This window comes from Gymnogyps californianus, chromosome 4, assembly GCF_018139145.2.
Source record: "Gymnogyps californianus isolate 813 chromosome 4, ASM1813914v2, whole genome shotgun sequence".
In the NCBI taxonomy this organism is placed as follows: domain Eukaryota; kingdom Metazoa; phylum Chordata; class Aves; order Accipitriformes; family Cathartidae; genus Gymnogyps; species Gymnogyps californianus.
Genome location: NC_059474.1, coordinates 25,036,151 through 25,055,664, shown reverse-complemented (window position 1 = coordinate 25,055,664; position 19,514 = coordinate 25,036,151). Strand labels below are relative to the sequence as shown.

At 36.7% G+C, this 19,514-nt stretch overlaps 1 protein-coding gene across 1 annotated transcript in view; it reads left to right on the top strand.

Annotated features, from left to right (window-relative positions):
- Nucleotides 1-1,180: 1,180 nt before the first annotated feature.
- ARAP2 (ArfGAP with RhoGAP domain, ankyrin repeat and PH domain 2) overlaps nucleotides 1,181-19,514 on the top strand; it is a 132,369-nt gene continuing 114,035 nt past the window's right edge. The window contains exons 1-6 of the mRNA XM_050896198.1: nucleotides 1,181-1,231; nucleotides 2,329-2,412; nucleotides 2,726-2,827; nucleotides 7,009-8,064; nucleotides 15,280-15,350; nucleotides 16,263-16,342. Of these exons, the coding sequence (XP_050752155.1) occupies nucleotides 7,160-8,064; nucleotides 15,280-15,350; nucleotides 16,263-16,342 (1,056 nt within the window). The 5' untranslated portion in view covers nucleotides 1,181-1,231; nucleotides 2,329-2,412; nucleotides 2,726-2,827; nucleotides 7,009-7,159. The remainder of the gene's footprint in view (nucleotides 1,232-2,328; nucleotides 2,413-2,725; nucleotides 2,828-7,008; nucleotides 8,065-15,279; nucleotides 15,351-16,262; nucleotides 16,343-19,514) is intronic.

The window sequence follows — 19,514 nt, the reverse complement described above, 5'->3', positions numbered from 1 at the left end:
ACTGGTGGAATTGGTTCTGTAATGTTGAACTTCAAACTTCTAATTGTTTTACTGGGAGTTGGAGAGTGAAAAAGTTGTTTACATTCAAAATTGTGATCCTGAAACCTCATTTTACTACCACGGCACGAACAGTTTTTGACAGCCTTACTATTAGTATGTCTATTTAGTAAGGCTGTATTTAGCATGTAGTAAGCAGTCTTGGAAGCAGGAAAAAGAACCCAGGTTTACTTACTCCTAAATGAGCACTTTAATTACTGGCCTCTTTCTCAGTAAATCTTTGCTTCTTTTCTGCTTCAACCGAGTGGCAGACCTCAGACTTCAGCTACAACAGTGTGAGCCTTCTGGTACGTCCTTGGATTTAATTAGAAAAAATCAGAACTGAGACATCAAGAGGAAGATGTATATGTACACTGATGGAGTATATGAAAGTACTTTTCAGTCTCATTTTGTGTAACAAAAAGCTGGTTTCAGCTGAGTGACAGTAATTCACACATGTGCACGAGTTCCTAGAAGTGGGGAAGTTACGTGCATTACTGAAAACTTAGTAATTTTATTTAGTTAGTTATTTTAAAGCCAGTGATCACTCAACAGCGGTGCCACTACTGTAAGGCAATACTGCTTCCTCGCACCTGGAGCACCCGCCCTGAGCATGGCTCCATTTGGTGCCAGAGGTGACCGCAGGGAAGCCCTCTGCTCGCTGGCCGGGCTGCCGGCTGCCTGGTAGCCCGCGGCTCCCAGGGAGGGAGGGAGCCCCGCCGCCACCGCAGCCCAGGCTGGGGAGGGGGACACACGACACGGGCGCCTGTGAAGCGATGCCCTGGGGCAGCAAGCGCTCCCAGAGCCGAAGCCTGCGGCTGCAAGCGGGCTTCCTCCTGACTCGTCAAGAAGCATGCTGCCCGGCGAGCACAGCCTGAGCACCCGCCCCGGCGGCCCACGCGCGGAGCGGCGGCGCGGAGGGGCGCGGAGCGGCCGGCGCTCCCCGCCCGCGCCCAGGTGCCGCCGCCTCCTGCGGGAGCGAAGGAGGGAGGGAGCTCCGCGCCGCGGGCGCGGCTTGCCGGGGAGCAGCGCGGGGGTGGGGAGGGGTGTGGAGGCAGGAAGGAAAGAGAAAGAAGGCAAGCGAGCGAGCGAGCGGAGAGCCGGAGGGAGAAAAGAAAGCTGAAGCAATCTGAAGTCCTGCCCTTCCTTCCCCCTGCCTCTCTCTCTCCCCTTCCCCCGCTGCTTTTCGCCAGAGGTAAGCCAGCCCCCGCGGGGTGCGGAGTTTGGGAGGTAGAGGGCAAGGGCTGCCCGCCTGCTGCCCTGTGCGCGGCGGCCTGCGTGGACGGCTCCCCAGGCCGGGCTGCTGCGGGCACGGAGCTTCCCCGTGGGCCGCTGCTGTGATGCTGGAGGTCCCGGTCCCGCCGTCAGCGCAGCGGCCAGCGAAAACCGCACTGCTGGAGAGTAGCTTTAGAGTTACCGGCGAGTTCAGGAGCGAGGCTGAGTGGTTTAGTACAGGGCATGTCTCAGATGAGCGTCAGATACCAAAGTTGGAATCTGACAAGAAATAGCTCGTAGGCAGGTAGAAAATAAGGCGTGTATTTTTTTTCCTACTGTTTTCTTTTTAGCTTAAATTATTTTAACGGTCTGTATGTAAACGTCATACTGAGGAACAGTGCTTTATTATTGTGTATTTATATATGAGTTGTTTTTGTGAAGTTAGACACAAACAGACTTCTTGTTAGCTGCCAGTTTATTTCTGGAAATTTTGTCAGAAAATGCATGAAGTTCATTTTGAGAAAGTCAAAGTGCTACTAGGATGTCCTAGATAGATAGAAAAGACAAAGTGAATGATACAGCACCCAAGTGTTGCCACAGCAACTTGCTAAAGTTTACTCAACCAATTCCACCTTTAGCTTGCTTGTTCATGCCATGCAGTTCCTTACTCCAGAGACTCTGCAAGTTGTTCCACTGGAATTTCTTGCAGTATGAGGTTTGACTCCGAGGTGGCGAAGGTGGCTGAACTTTTCTCTGGAAGAGAAGTGTTCTGAAATAAAAAAAAAAAAACAAAGAAACATTTTAACAGAGGATGTGATTAAAGGTATTTCATAATTATCCACTACGTTGAGCTACACTTAGTAACTTCCTCGCCTTTGGAAGGGGAACAGTTCTATCATCGGAGTTGTTGCAATCAGTTATCTTGCTCTGAGTTGACCCAAATGTTAATTCATTGAGTAACCACTTTAAAAAGGTCATTTGAGAGGGTTGGGGTTTTTTTTGAGCATGCAGTCAGTGTGCTGATTGCATTATGTAGATTTTTTGGAAAGATCTTTAATGATCTACAACATTTTCTAGGCCTGTTAATCTTGTCAGTTTGTATGGAGTGAAGTACAATGGGAAGATGAAATTCACTACTGGCAGATCTCATTCTGCTCCATGGTAAGTCCTGTTGTGGTGGTTTTTTGTCTTGTTTTGGGTTTTTTACATGTTTATTTGGATCTTAATCTAGTGTGTGGTTTAGCAGAAGCTGGGAGCAAGCCTGAACTTGCTTGTATTTGTTGAACTGATTGCTTACAGTGTGATTATCTTGCCATGCACTTCTAAAGGTTTGACACTTTCTTCAGGCTAATATCTGTAGTGATCTTAAAAAGGGAAATAAAGAGTCTCACTTGAGTGTTTCTATATTCAGCTATATCCTACTGTTCACACATTTCATTATTAAAAGTTGGATTGCTTGCTTGCTTCAACATAGATTCGTCTGTCTGTCTTCCAATCGATGTCTTGAAGACTTCAACTTGAAAATCATAGAATGGAAGAATCATAGAATCAACTGATACAGCTTTTCAGAATGCAGGTACTTATCCTCCATGTGAGGAAAGGTTAAAAATTTTTCCCATAAGATGCGAAAAGGAAGAACATGAAAATCAGTTTGAAAAGAAGTGCGAGAAACATCATCTTCTATGAAAGAAAGTTGGATGATCCCATATAAGGCTTGAGATGTGCAACACAAATTGCAATTCATGCCCTGCCAAAACATATTTTCTTGGAAGAAAAGCCCAGATGGTTTCCCTTGTATTGTTTTTTTCCACATAGCAGTTTAGTTGTTTTACTCTTATTTCTATAAAATTGAATGGTCAAGTGTCTTCCAGGAAGCTTGATTTTTGTATAATCAGTATAGCATTTTCCTGTTTTTAGTAACCATGTTCAATGATGACTTTTGTCTTGGTTACTCTATATTGGAGAATATGATAGTACAGCAAGAATCAGTTTTATTTAAGCAAGACCAAATTCCCCTCTTTTTTTTTTCTTTTCTTTTTTGATATTTATTTCTATCAAATACTGTAGGAAAAATCTATTTTGCCTTGCTGCTGGGAGAAAAGTTTTGTTTTTCAGGATGTATGCAACCATGTGCACTAATGTTGAAGGCTTGTTTACTTAAAGTTGCTGTAGTGGTACAAATATGGATGTGAACGTGGATATATGCATATAAATGTGTATATATCATATATATGCACTACATATCTAATGCTGTACAAACATTCTTTGGGGTTTGTTATGACTTTTTCCGCAATTAAAGCTATGGAGGATATTAAATTATTTTTTTTAATTGATATTAATTACATTGAAATAGATTAATGTATTGGATAAGGTGGTCCTTGAGTTCTGCTTTTCTGTATACTTCTTGAGCTTAAGCCTTTAGTAAGGATAAAACATTGTAAGAAACGATTCAGTATTTATCTTCTAGCCTGCAACACAAACATTCACCAGTGTGTGTAGGTTTGTTTAGCTGTTTATTACTTGAGTCTTTGTCTGAGTAGTCAAACCAAAACAGGTGTCAGTATAACCCTTTGCTCAGACCCACAAAATATGTGTGACTGTGAACTTACTGGCATCTAACCAGCTGTATAGCTAGGCAAGATCTATAGCATGTCTTTATAAATCTTGATGGATGCATTGACAGCTTCTGCCATAGATTACTACAGAAACAGAGAATGGCTTGGGCTTCAGCTTCTAGCAGTGCTGGCATTTTGTGATCAAAATGTCTTCTCAGCGAGCAGTTCCCTCCTTTCTCAGTCTGCTACATGTTTCATTTATAAAATACACTGCAAAAAGTAATGGTTCTTGCAAACTTGGAAACAAAGTTTGTTCTGTGCTAGATAATCTTCTGCATTGTTATGTGGTTTGTACAGAGATGGGTTAGGATCCAAATAACTGATAATACATGGCTATTTGAGTTCCTGAAGTAACAACACTGGAGGTGTTCCAGAATAAGGTGTGGGCAAAACTATTGCATGTAGAAAAAACAGTATTTAGATAGTGAAAAGAGTGTGTGTGGGTATAAATATATAAGTTTATATAAAAATATATGTATGTTTATGAATATATAACTGAAAGCTACTTTCCCAAGTGTCTTTTTTGCTACTGCTGAAGGTGGAGGGATTGAGAGAATGATACTGTCTGAAAATAAACACGAACACCTCAGGGAAAAAATACCCAAACACCACCATGAAACCCAGAACTGCCAAGAAAGGTGGAAATGGCTGACATAACCAATTGCAACTCCAACTTTAAAACACTTAGACTAATCTGCTAACATTGTAGGGGTTTTATATACTTGAACATGTGGGGTTTTTTTGGGTTTTTTTGGGTTTTTTTGTTTTTTTTTTTTTCCACTAATGGGTACATGAAAGACTATTCTCTGGCACAAACAGTGCCTGCCTGATACTTTTTGCCCATTTTAGTAATTTCTGTACTAATTATTTCTTAAGACACTATGTATTTATTTGTATTTTTCAGAGTTTAGAGATGGGTGGAGGCCATACTGTTGAATTTTATCTTTTATGGCTAGAAGCTTACGTGAAAAGCTTGAGGAAATGCTGATGTCTGAAATTTTTAAAGGAACAATGAGTGTTTAGATAAGTACACAGGTTGGGAAAGGACAAAGTTAAATCTAAAAGCTGATTGTTAATCAGTTTAGCTCAATCCAAGGCTTTTTGAATTTAAATGACTTGAGAATCCTTTAGTGAGGGTTAACTCCCTGACAAACTTCATCTCGAGAGGCTGATATGTGATTGGCCTATAGAGTTCTCTCTCTAAAAAGTTTTAGTTGTATGAATTTCATATTCAAGATAAGAAGTCACTTCTCAGACTTGTGGACAGTGATCAAAGCTGATAAAAATATTGCCCCAAAAAAGAAGTTAAAGAGATAAACAAAAATCTGAAGACTGATTTTAAATAATGGAACATTTATAGTAAGCATGCTGTGTTGATTTTTACATCTTCCAGAAAAATGTAGGTTTGTTCATCATCTTTTTTTCTTGTTATTATGTCACATATATAGTCTAAGTATAAAGAGGTTTGTTTTTTCCCTGTTTTTGATTACCACTTTTTGAAAGTGTGGGAGTGATAAAGATATTTACAAAATTTTGCAAGAAAAGACTTCTGGTGATTTAGTTATTTAATCATTTATTTCATAATCAAAGTACAATCACCAATAGCAGTGATAACAGTTGTGCTCCATTCAGTACATGATTTTAAATTTATATTTATTTGTATGTGGATTTGGGGAATGAGGAGGGAAATAAAGATTTATTTATGACTGCTTTTCTGAATAACGACTTAGTTATTCAGAAGGCGTTGCGGAAAACTTACAGGAAGAGGTTTTATCCTTTATTGGAGGAATTGATACAGTACAAAAGTAGGCAATCTTTAAGCTTCAATTCTAGATTATAAGTGGTGCCTTTTTTGTCAGGAAATATTTTGAAGAATAAGGTATCAATACCTACTACCATGGATGTATTCTGGGCATATGATTTCTTTTCTTTCTAATTCCTACTTAAGTCTTACGCTGTTCTGCTGAAGCTGTTTTTTCTTTTCCAGGCTGCTTAAGGCTAGTACCTGCATGCCAGGACAGCTGCTACAGTCAGCAGGTTTCCCTAAGGCCAAATTACTCTTTATACAGGAAGAGGGAGGTGAAAAAACCTGTTGACTGCTGCTGATCTTAAACCTTCTTTAGAGATGTGATTTCAGGCTGTCTCAAACACCTTCAGAATAGTAGCTTCTCTGCCTGCTTTGGATTTTGTAAGTTGTGAATTTGGATATGGCCCCGAAAGAAAGAAGAACTCAAATAGGTGGAATCTGGAGAGTGCAAGAACTGAGTTGGAAAATACTGAGGAAAAACTGTCATGGGCACTTGAGATACCAAATGTCTCTAGTGTGGAGGCCAGAAGTTGCCTATGGGGTTATGCCTCTGCTGCTGTTTGTGTCCAAGGGAAAACTGCTTCCTTGACACAATTGAAAAGCTAGTAGTTACCTGTTTCCTGTTTTCCCTTGTGACAGTTCTTTGAAGGGCCTGATCTACAAGATGTATTTTGATCACCTCCACAGCTTTCTGACTGCAGTTATTTAAACAATTAAGGCACTTCCTCCCCCCCCAGAAGTGATTCTACAGTTGTAAACTATTGTATTGGTTATGGTACTTGTTCAGTTGGATTCTCAGTTGAAGGGGGCTTGAACCCACGGTTCACATAGAATGCTCTAGCCCATCATTTTTCCTTTTTCCCATTGAAAGTGTGTTTCTGTGCTAAAAGGAGTTTAAGACTCAGAAGATAAGGGAGTAGAAGCCCTACGGTGCAGTTAATTGGTGCTAGCGTGGGAATAGGAAAGCTTTGGGTTCCAGCTCTGGTCTTAGATCAGTTTTTCTCCCCCTTATATCCAAGTACTGTGTAATAAGACCTTGTGTGTGTAGAGAAGTGGTTCATCTCTTAAATGTTCATCTTAACATTAACTACTAGGATTATATGTTATAAGACTGTATTACTTGTGCTGAGTTAAGACTTTGATTTCTCTATTCTCTTTATATAGGCCAAGATAAAAGGATGGAGAGATTATGCTGTTTACCCTCCTTGAAATTGTCATATATAAGCAATTTAAAAATGTTACTGTACAAATAACAGGGAGCCTTTCAGAATTTTATCCAAGATTAATATGAATTCAGGTGGGAATTTTTTTTAATGCCCTTTTCCTTTTCCATAGGTTTGCCATCTTTAAAAAAAAAAATCAGTTTGAACTGAAGAAATCTGGAGAAGTGTCTTGAAGAAACTGATATTCTCCATTGGCTGGCTGACACCAAATTTAGAGAGCTTTGTTGCTAGTGAATATGCACGCATCCTGACTGTATTTCTACATGACTGTGTGGGGCAATATTCGGAATGAAGCTGCCATCATGTCATCCAGAGGCAATGGCACTGACATTGAAGAATTCTTGGTCAACATTAACTTGGGGCAGTATCTTCCTAATTTTAAAGGATATGGCTATAACATTGTAACAGATTGCGTGGGAATAAATAACAGTGTGCTTCAGCAAATGGGAGTGTTGCCTACAGGGCACCGCAGAAGGATTCTTAAGCAATTGGACACCGCTCTTTCAAAAATGCAAGGAAATTCTCTTTTCCGTGAAAATCTAAAATTCAAAGACTTGAAAGGTTTAGAAGAGAAGCAATATTCGTCCTCGGATCAGGAGTCTCCAGTAAGCAATTCAAGTGTAGATGGGGCTAGCTTGATATCTGCAACATTGTCAGAACAACTTCTTAATAAGGCTTACGTTGATAAAGAAAGGTTTGAACTTGTAGAGCAAAACTTATCAGAGGCAAATGATGATAGCTTTACAAATTTGGATTTTTCTAGTTTATACCAGAATTCAGACAGCATACTAAAAGCTGTCAATCTAAGTGGAAGTATTAAGACAGATACTCAGCCAGATACATCACTGGAAGAAGCTGCTGCATACCAAACTGATGAGCACTTGGCTGGCTGTTTGGCATTTCATGATCCTCCTTCATTTGCTCATTCATGTGAGACAAAATACAATGAAAACAAACATCTGATGTTTGCGGATGAGGATGATTTATCTGATAGTGAGTCAAATTCTCCATTCTTTAAGTTTAAAGGAGAAATGATAGACAATGACTTATATGATTCTTGTACGCAAAACTGCATGAAAGTATTTCCAAGAGCAAGCCGGTCTTTTATATTACGGCATCGACCTGTACCAGAAATTCCCGAATCAAGTAAAGTTCAAGCTTCATCAAGGTAACTGCTGTTTCTTTCTAATGAAGAATCACTGTCACTGTAGAAATTATGGTTTGGGGTTTCTCGCAGGTTTTTTATGTCATTTTTTTTGTGGATTTTTTTAGCATGTGCTGCAGATACACTGGATCTGGTATGAATGTTGCCAAATTAACTGAAGGAGGATTAAGCTTCAATGCAAGTTAAAAGAGCAAATGAGACTATAAAGGGAAATTTTAGAACAGTGTTTCTTTATAACCTCCCCAATCATCTCTGTGTCTACTTATTTTCAAAGAAAGGAATATTTATTGCTTTAGATACAACCCTTGTTAAAAACAACTATATCAAACATTTTTTAAACTTAATCTGTATGCTGTTAAAATGGGGAAGAATGGAAATACACAAGTGTTACAAAACCAAGATTGAAAAAAAAACAGAAAAAGCTGTTGAATCTATTCCAAACCAAAACATTGCTAATAATATTAATTTGACCTTAGCTCCAGTGTTTCTGATGAAATTCTGATACATCACGGGAAAATGGTGACAAAATGGTGATTTCAAGAGGGCTAAAAATTCACCCTTAAGTATAAAAATCTATTTTTATGATGAGACAACAATTATTGTGAAACATAAGTATTCAGGTTGTATCTTAGTAACTTTTAAGGTCATCACTTTCAAGAGATACTGTTCTTGGAAAATACAATTTTATTATTTTATATATGTAATTTATAAGAAAGATCTAGGAAGTTTTACACACCTATGCATATTAATGTAGTTTTATCTAAAAAGCGGGGCAAAATTTAGAAAATCCTTCTTGTCTGTTTTGTGCATTGTATGGTGTAGCCACCCTGTAAACAAAGCAGGATGTACCTGATATGATGGCACGCGTAGGCATAACAAGACGATTACATGAGAATCTTAAGTCTTAGCCTTAAAGCACATTCATATTTATATTTACATATAAATTTTAAATTTTTTGTAGAATAGGATATTTTGTGGAGGAGAAAATTACATTATACAGTGGGTCTAGAGCAAGGACTTTCTTCAAGATGGCTCTTAGCTTAATTTCTAAACTGGTTGTCATTTAACAGTTGACTCAGAAAATGAATGCAACCAGTTTGTTATATTAGGTGTTGGCTTTTGCTGGTGTTCTCATAATAACAAAACCTTAGCTTTTAACGATGCTTGTAGCATAAAAATGTTTTTGAGGCATTTCAGCAGGAAAAAAGAAGTGGAAAAAGGGAAAGAAAAAAAAGGATAGATGTGGAACATTTTCAGAGTTTATGGAATCTTTGTAAGGATAGTTCTGTGCAGCATTGGTGAGGATAGTATTGGATAGAGTCCAATAAAGTTTGTTATGATAAATTGCATAGGGGAGTTTGAATTTGTTTCAAAATATTCATGTGATGTGGGTGTGGATTTTTCTTCCTTCAAAATGGTTGAGTTCATAATTTGAATCCACAAATTACTGAGTAGCACTTATTGTCTTGAATAAGCATTAGTTGTTGTAGCTTGTCTTGCAAAAATATGATGGAATGTAGAAGAAAAGGTCTGATGTTAGAACTTAACTCCAGGCCTATCTTAATAAAAGTAATATTGTTTGAATATTAAAGATAGTAGGCACTGAATGTGCAGTTGATCATAATATTACAGGCTGTGTAAATGAAGAATATCTCCCCACAGATTAATTGGTGATATTTTTGGTTCTATTAACTATAAGCTTTTACTCGTCATGCTGGTTAAGTGTCTTAAACAGAGAAGAAAAATTCATGCCAAGGCATATGTAAAGTTTTGTTGGTGTAGCCATATCCAAATCATTAGGTTGCACTTTTTTTAGTTTTTTTTTTTTTTTCTTTTTAAACCACTAGCTATGCCTGGAAGGGACATGTCTGAGAATGTTTTGTATTTATCTTGTCTTTTTCATCTGCATATCTCAGCAGTTAGAAACATCATTAGCGAGTTTATACATGCCCTAAACGCAGAGTTTTCTCATCATTTATAAGTTTCTTTTAGATTATTGAAAGAAATCAGTATTAAATGTTGTAATACAATTGTTTGAACAGATGGAGAGGCAAAGATTCTTTGCAACAAGTAAGAGATTTTTGTGTGCCTTAAAAAATGTTTCATCAGTGCCTTCTAAATCACAAAAAAATTGTGCTTATTGAAACTTAAGTATAAACGTCTTTCAGTGAGGAGTAGCTTTACGTTAACTTTTGTAGAGTGATTATCCCTACTTCATATAATAAAGCTATTCCTGCTGAGCTGAAATGGGAATCATCCTAAAAGATAACAATAACTAGCTACTAAAAGAGTACTCTTAATGTCTTTTGAGAAACAATCATCCAGTAGAGAGAATACGCTGTATTTGTAATCTTCCCACCATTGAAGTAAATCCTCCAAATCCCAGTCTATTAGTGATTGATATGTGACTAGGTCACTAACTTCATTACCCACTGTTTTGATTTGTGAGCCCAGCTTATTTTCTTCATCTTTATGCTCTAGTTATAATAATATGGAAATCCTGAAGAACAAGTAGCAGTCTGTCTGAGGAAGATCAAGGCTAAACCAGAAATTCAAATCAGAACTTAAACTTCACAGAAACATTTTTGATAACCTTGCTGGGTATTTTTTTAGAGGCAAAGAATTAATACAGAACTTTAAAATAGTAGCTTGCAGCATCTTTAACCTCAGGAAAGATAGTGTCTGTCTTGCAGAATTGCATAGACAAACATTCTCAACTGACTTTTATTGATAGATGCTAGTTTCGTCCTCATTACATTGTGTGAAGGCTTTTCCATAGAGGCAGAGAAATCCTGCTGAAATCTTCTGGGAAACTCAACACTTCCTTCTAGTTGTTCATGGATATTAGTCATTAAATTTTTATGCAAGGAAATGCTTTTCTCATGATCTCCTATGTGCCTTCTGGCACAAAAAGTTCATATGGTGGGTCTCCTTGTGCCCTTTAGTAGTGCTGTGACTATGTCACTTTTTATTACTAATAATGTGCTTGCTTCTCTTGCAATTATATCTGCTTCCCTGTGCCTCACCTGTGCTCCTGGCTCTTGCCTGTAACAAAACACACTGTCAGCTGATAAGACACCATAGCATTTTAGAAATTGGAAATATTTTGGTTTTCTTTCTTCTTTGAAGTATATGTGGCATCTCTGTACTACTGAGGGGTGCAGAATTAAAAAAAAAAAGTGACAATTACACAGTGTTCTTGATAGTGGGGTTATTGTGCAGATTTTAGTAGTGTTTTTCGTTGACCAGTATTGAAGTGATGTGTAATCATGCTAGATTCTTGTCAGCTAGACTTTTCCTTCTTATAACATGAGCTCTCTGTTGATACAGAATTAGTAAAGATCACTCAAAAGGTATCTAAAAGCACTGGAATTGTTAAGGGAATTGCAAATCATCTTCTAAAATTGAAATAATCTGCATCCAGAACGTCTTTATTAGACAAAGTCATCACACTTTCTGAGACCCTGCATTCTGTATTTAAGTGAGAAGTCTTAAATTTTTAATATAGTTCCCCAGTCATGTTGTGGAACAGAACAAAGGGTTAAATACAGTGGATTGGAAGTTTCATGGCCTCTTGATAGTTTTGGTCTAAGTGACTTCTTCCGTACAGACATGAGTGGAAAAATTGAGGCTTTTGAAAGACAAAATAGTGAAAGTAATGCAATCAATGAAGCTAACCCCTGACGTGCATTTAGTGCAAGATTAAACGTAATAAGTATAGAGATAGTTTTAGAGGCTTTGGATCATGTAATTTAGCTGTCACTCTTAGGTGAAATAGCTACTGTTGCATCATTCAGAGCAGCAATCTGTTCAAAGAAAAAGCTTAAGCAGATTTATAACATGGCAGACCTGTTTGTTTTACAGAATGCTACACAGAAAAAATTTCAGGCTGATGAACTCTATATACTTTTAGATTTTTTTCATATCCCCCAACTTTGTTACCTGTATTGTTCAGTAGTGGGATTGCTCTGGCTCTTTATTAAGAGAAATAAGAAGAAATAGACCAAAAGTAATTCTGGAAAACATGCTGTGTTTGGGAGAAAATGTAAATAAATGAAATAGATGATGGTGCTTGGCCTGAGCAGGCGCTGTTTATTTTCTGCAACTGGCAGATCCTATGGTTGAAACTTCTTGCTTGGTGCTGATACTCTTTCAACTCCGTTTCTTAACATATAAGTGGTCAAGATTGCTAATGAGGTGCCCAAGCTGGTGCTGCTGTCTCTCTCTATTCTGTGTTCTGTCACACAAAGCAAATTTTTTAGGAGGGAAAAGCCGCTCCCTCTCTTTTCCTATGGTCAAGCATCACCATTGATTTACCTCTGCAAGGAGTCCATGGACCCCAAAGCTCTAACACAGCGTGCTAGAGCACCTTTTGACGTGTTTGCATTATGGGAGGGTTAGGTCTTGAGATAGATAGAAAAGAAAACGTGTTTTGAATGAGTTTGAAAACAAAAGCTTCATTCATTTAAAACACTCAGCAGATGAATGCCAGTAAAGACTTTGAAGCAGTGACTGCTTGCACTGACCTCTCTCCCGCACTTTATTTGTGAGGTGACAGGAGTATATTGAATAAAACAGCTCAGCTCAGCCCAGTGTGAAGCTCTCACCTTTCCAGTCTCTCAGCCTTTAGCAAGACCAGTCGCTGCCTCATCACACCCTTTCATCCTGTTTATGCATAAAGAAAGGGCGGTGGGGAAGAGTATGCAGCCTGAGCCGCATCCGGTACCTCTTAATATATGAAAATAGTGGGTCTTAATTGCCACAATTGTAACAAAGTGATAATTTAATTGAAATTATTATTATATCTTTGTAAAATTGGCACACTTTGTGATTGGTAGACTGCTTGCACTAACCTTCCTTTAAAGAGCAAAATAAAGAAGATCATTAATCTGAAGAGGTATTAAATTTTGGAAATGGTTAGGGAAAGTCATAGATTGGTGTAGATATAAGATTTTTTTCAATCTTATTTGCCCCCAAAGAAGTCTTCAGTATTTTTCTGTCTTTTAATCCAGGTATTCAATTTGTACAATAACTACCTAACCGTTCTATTCTATTGAGCATTGACAAATTATTATCATTTTATAGCTTGCACTGTATGTTGTTTGTTATACATAATCTTTCAAGCAGATATTCACAGTAAGCTTATTTCATTTATTTTATATCTTGAGATAGTTTTTACTTTACATAAGTTAGAACTTTTCCAAAAATGACAAAAAGATTTTGATTGCTGGGAATTGCTTATTAGCAAGTTTTCTTGCCAGGTATACATACATGTAGGTACATAATCAAAACAGAATACAAAAGTCCTGAAAAATATATGAATTTAAAAAATGAAGGTCTTTGTAAGCTGATTTGTTATTTTTCATTTCCTGGTGAATTTATCTTCACTCGTTGCTATTACCATTACCCACTTTTAAATCCATCCACCCTGAAACTAAGCCAGTGACTCACAGTTTTACATAAGGAAGAAAACCATCATTTTAAAAGCTCTTTGAGTCAAAGCTGCTTATCTGTATCTCTAATTTCTTTTAATGCTATTAATACCCTTAAAAAACCCCAGCCTAACAACAAAAAATCTGGTCTGTGTTGAAAAAGTTAGGTTTTTTTTTTTTTTAACAAGCATACCAGGTTCTTTAAAATCAGGTTGTTACAAATGCATGAAGTTAGTTTGCTAATGTAGCTTCAAAAGATGAAACGACATCAATTTTAGTAAAATGTATGAAGAAACACATTTTTAAAGTATTTGCTGTGTATTTTTTGTAATTATAACTCAGGATGGTAGACAATTATGTATGGGAGCTAGGCCATGATCCACCTCCACTGGCCAAATTCACCTTATGTTTTCTAAAACCAGGATTTTACAAAATATCATTGAGGAACTTAACTGATATAAGCTGGATAACTTTTGAAATGTCAAGTAACTTTATAAGGTGTGGCTTTTGTCTTTAATCTGATAACTTGTTTGGGGCAGATTTAGGCATGGATTAAAAATAATATGAAATAATAGTTCATAAATGTATGCCCTCTGTCATAGAGAAACATCAGCCTGTGATATGGAGTAATTCAACTTGGACTTCATGGGACAGTATTTCTGAAGTTTTGAATACAGCTAATCTTAAAAGAATAAAGTTTCTCAATATGTCAAGTGGGGAAACAAAAATTAGGAATATTGATATTTTTAGTAAAACATACTTATTTTTGGCTTTGAAGGATGGAGGACCTGCAAACTGTTAGAAAAACTTCAAGGATCTTGTATGGTATTTATCTGTCACAGAATATTCTATAAGGATGCATGAGGATCTGTATCACTGTTATTTCAAGCAGAGAAAATGAAATTAAGAGGAAAAATTACTAATTATTCATGTTAACAGGGGAAATCAGAGCTTGGCTGAAAACAGCTCTAATACAGACTGCTAGAATAGTGAAGATGGGCTAGAAATGTACTAATTCTGGCATATTTATTCCTGTGTTGCTGTTCTAAAGCTGCTGTCTCAGCCTGAAATCTCAAGAAGAATAATAATTAAAAAAATGTGATCTTTAGTAGCATGATAAGTGCCACTACACTTGAAATCGCTGAAATACTTAGGGGCCAGCACAACACCAATAATAAAATAATTTTTCTGTTGTGTATGGGGATACATTCTTATCTATCTACAAAATGTGCAGTGGTAGTCACAGGCAGTTGCAATGCAATGTCATTTATGTCTCAGATTGAAAACATTCTGGGAAAAAAAAATCACCTTAGGAAATCAAAACTACAGCAATTTTTTTCAGTGGTTGAGAGAATGTTTTGTCTGGATTCCCATGCCCAGGCTCCCTTTGAGCTTAATGTTAAATTAGACTTTCATAGTACAACCTTCTTTAAATACAGTCATTGGTAATCAGTGTGAAGGAGAAGAGAAGGTAAAGGATGGAGGAAGACTGGGGGATCTCCATGCTTCTCAGCAATCTAAATGTATCATAAGATCAATTCAAAACAAAAACAAACCCCCCAAACTCAAGATGTGTGCTAGGATCAGAGAAGTATTCAGTGTCATAAAGGGAGGAAAACATATTGTTGGGTGACATTTAAATTAAATTAGAAATTTTCCCAAGACTTAAAATTAACTATTTCTATTTTTGTATATAATTTTAATAGTTTAACTGCATAAGATGTTTTTGCTCCGTTTCTGCGAAATTTCACTTAATGTTTTCATTTTGTGCTTTGTTTTGTTCAAGTTCCCTTCAGAAAAGAAGAAATGTGGATCTTGTAAATACTTCTTGTACTGGGAGGCAAATTCCACAAAACAGTGAGTTAAGCACGCTGATATTTACATCTTGAATATTGAGGAAAAAGAAACCTCAGACCAGAAGTTGTCTAAAATGAGTATTGAGTTGCTTATTTTAAGAAATATTTGGCATCTGGGAGGTCTGGAAAAAGTGATCTATGTAATAGCAGAGCATTTAACAACTTCTGCATTTTTACTTAGTTTTTGTTTATGAACGAATAAAGTGAAAATTAGAAAATCCAGTCTTTAAACCTCATTTATTTCAGTATACTTTTTTTAGACTACAATATTTTGAGTTTCTAAGATTAGATCCAGGGTTTTTTAAGCAGAGTGAGCTTTCTCTTGAAAGATATAAGGAGTGTGTTCCTGACTAACACTGTTTAATTTGTTAGTGCTCATAGCTCCAGGAAATAACAGGAAATTAATTGTATTAAATAGTTTACTGGAAGAGTTTAGAAGTCTTGTGCAGTCAGTTGTAAACAAAAGTTCTTTCATATTCTAGAGGTGCATCTTATTTGAAGTTATGCATATTAATTTCAAGCAAAGACTTGGTGGCAAAATGAAGACTGCACAAATGAGTTTTTGTGTGGTGGTTTGTTTTTTTTTTTTTTTAAGTCAGAATAAAGGACATTTTGGAGCTATTGCTTCTAAGAGTACGCAACAAAAGGTTTTGTTTTTTTTTAACTTGATGCAGGGTAGGAAATAAGAAAATGCCTGTATGCAAGTTATATCCAAATTCTGTAGTAGTTGTAGTAGTGTCTGAGTAGGTAGTGTCTCAGGGGAAAAAAGGTGTCTAGAGTTCTTCAAAATTTTTTCTGAGAAGGACAGAGAAATCATAAGCAGAAAAATCTGTGTCCTTTGTTGATTTTATTAGTACTTTAGTAGAGCATTGCACTGTATGACTCTGTATTTATTTACCTTTTTTGCTTTAAGAAACTTTCACAGAAGAAAAGCCACCCATCATCTCTCCATATGGGGAAACCTTTATTTGTGACAACCCTAAAGATGCTAAAGTAAGTTGAGAAGTCTGGATATAAATGGTCTATCCTCACTTTAATCTTCATGTTATGTATTTTATATAGCCCTTAATTCTTTTTTCTCTGCTTTTTCAGTTCCCAGTACCTTTTCTGTCTTTTTAGGTACATGCAAAAGGTTTATACTGTAAATGTTTGTGGACTAGTGACTTTTCTTAATCTTGAGGTACACTTTGTACTGTTCAATAGTAATAGGAAGCTGTGGTGTGTGTTGGTTGGGGTTTTTTTGTTTTTTTTTTTTTTTTTTTAAACAACATAGGACAGATAAATGGCTTTTTTTTTTTTTTTTTTTTTTTTAATACCCAGAGCTGCCATATCAAATGCAAAACAGTCAGTTACAGGCAATTGCAGACTACCTTGAAGCCTTCCTTTTACCCTGTTAGGTACAGTAGTATATTGTAATACTTTGCCTAAGTGAGGTTAAGTGGTGGATAACGATTAGAATTGACTAGTAAAGGTAAAAGTGGCTTTTCTGTCTTCTGATAATTGCAGATCAAGACTGGGCATCTCTACACAAGCTTGTATATATATCCTATGAAAGCAGTTTACATGTTAGCGTGGATGATCTAATGGTCACTTTTGGCCATACCCTTTTTTAATTCCTGTATATGAAAGTTCTCAGGACTTTTGATATTTTTCATGCATCCCCTAAACTTGCTGTATACCCAGAAAGTCACTTTTGTTGTAGGATTCTCTGAAGTGAACGTTTTTGTTGGAGTCAGTAATTGATGGTGTGAATGCCATAGATGGCATGTGGACAGAGTTCTGAATCATGTGGAGGTCTGGGAGGTAAATTAGCTTAGTGAGGCATCTGCCAAATGCAGCGAATCCCAGCTCCTGCTTCTGTCTCAGCAGGATGCAGACCAGAAATTGTTGGTTCTGTGATTGCTTATACTTGTCCCAGCCGATTTCAAGCCACAGAGTTAGAGAAAACAATAAATTATTCTTAGTTTCTGTCCTGGTCTTCACTCTAATGTTTCACTTTTTAAACTATTGTAAATGGTCGACTAAAATGAAAGCTACTCAAACGGATACCTAAGATTTTTTTTCCCCCCCCAATTTTAATTTGTTGAGAATTGGTCAGTGAAAATAAATGGTTCAAATTTCATCTTCTAATGGGAGTGGTTTTAGAAGAGCTGATCTCTATTTTTGGTCTGTGCTTTCTTTTCTTTGTAAATATGTTGTGCTTTTTTTTTGTTGTTGTTGACTTTTTAAGGAGGTACACATAAATTAATATATTGTTTCTAGTTCTTGTTATCTGCACACAAAAGTGACACTTGAGCTTTCGTTTTCTTTCCTTGTGTACAATGTCTTGTCTGTGCCAGTTAGTTGTCTGTGCCAATGTCTTTAAAAATTCAAAATTTAACTTCTTTGTAATTAGTTCAATGGCATGAGCAGGTTTTCTAGAAAAAAGTTTCCTAGCGTTCTTGTTACTTCTTAGCATTATTCTGTGCATTTTATTGAAATGGTTGGTTATAAAAAAGCATACCCAGGAAGGTTGTCAGCAATCTTTCTTATCTTACAAAGGCACCAAATACAAAAATACCATGCTGTTAAACTAGATTAACTGCTTGAAATAAAATTGTTATTTCTGCTGGTTGTAGAATCACGATTAATGCAGTATATTATAACATACTTTCCCTGATCTGAAGATTTGGATTTTAATTATCACTTTCATGTAAGTGAACAATTTTTTGAGTTATATTTATCATATGCCTGTTGGAAACTTCATAGTTAATTTTAGTTCCATTAGAACTTAATTGCAGACAAAGGTCATAAAAAAGAACCATAAAACAAAGGTCCTAAGATACAGTTAACTTTCAGATTTTTTTCAGTAGGTATCAAGTATCCTAGGAACAAATAAGAAAGTTTAGATAACACTGTAAAGTATCTGAGATTTTGAGGGCTTGTAACTGCTGCTTCACTTTAAAAGAACCTCACATGAGAATATAGTTTGTCTATATACAAGCAAATGTAGCAAATTGTTATACTGACTGACTGAAGTTTGTTCTAAGGGCTTATAAGTTGGCCATTACCCTTCTTCCTGTTTTATTGATGTAAAGAAGAAAAGGCTTCTATAGGCTGTTATAAAGGGAGTGTCTGTAGAAATAGGTAATGAGTCACTACAGACTGGAGGTAAGTGAGCGTGAGAGAAAAGGGAATTAAGGTTATACAGAAAATATGCCTTTGACTTGGGTCAGGAAGAAAGATAACCAGAAGCAGAAACCTCTAAAGGGCAACCTGAAGAAGGAACATTTTTTTTTAATATATTGATTTAAAAGTAACACAAATAAAAATCCAAATGTTTTAGAGCTGATCTATTGTTGTGTCCAACTGAAGAGTCAAGCATATTAGAATTCCTTCACAGAAAAACTGAATTCTAATGAGTTCAGGCCTCTAGAGTGAAGTATTGGCTTTATTTCGTGCTGTAGACTGTCAGACTAAATTAAACATGCATATTGAGTTCAGTAAACTATGTGAGCTCCTAAGCATTGTGATATGGTGGAATGCTGGCCGGATTGTAAGTCTTACCACTTCAAAATAAGAACCCTTAATATTTTAAAAGGAGGAATTTATCTTTATGGACCTGTTATAAAATTGTATTGCCAAACCATGATTCAAGAATCAACCTGACGAGAACTGTGTGACATTAGCTTTAATAGAAGATTAAGGTCGTATCTCTTAAGGAAGATGCCTGTCCTGAACGGCATTGAGTCTTTGTTTAATGTAGCCTCAGTCCTGATACTCTTCATGCAGTCTGTTTCCTGACTTGCTGTTGTGATCAGCAAGACTACCTGTTAGAAGAAGCTAAAACCAAAAATGTATCTGAATTATTTCCTGATCGGAAGTAGAGAATTTTTATACAGGGCTGCAAGTAGGCAGCAAGTAGTTCCGTCTGGGATCCAGAAGCCAGATTTCTTCCTTAAGGGTAGGTGCTTCCTATGTGTAAGAACAGCACATATTTAGAGACAGTTTCTGTGTAATATATATACCTGTCTTTTAAGAAATACTTCTGTCTATAAAGGTGTCTGCAGGAGAAAACGCTGCTGCTAACTACCTTTGTATAATACCTCAGAGATTTGCAGGAGGTGGGAAATGGGAGTTTTGTCTTGTCTTGAGTCTGAGCATCTTGCAGAGTAATTCTGTAAAC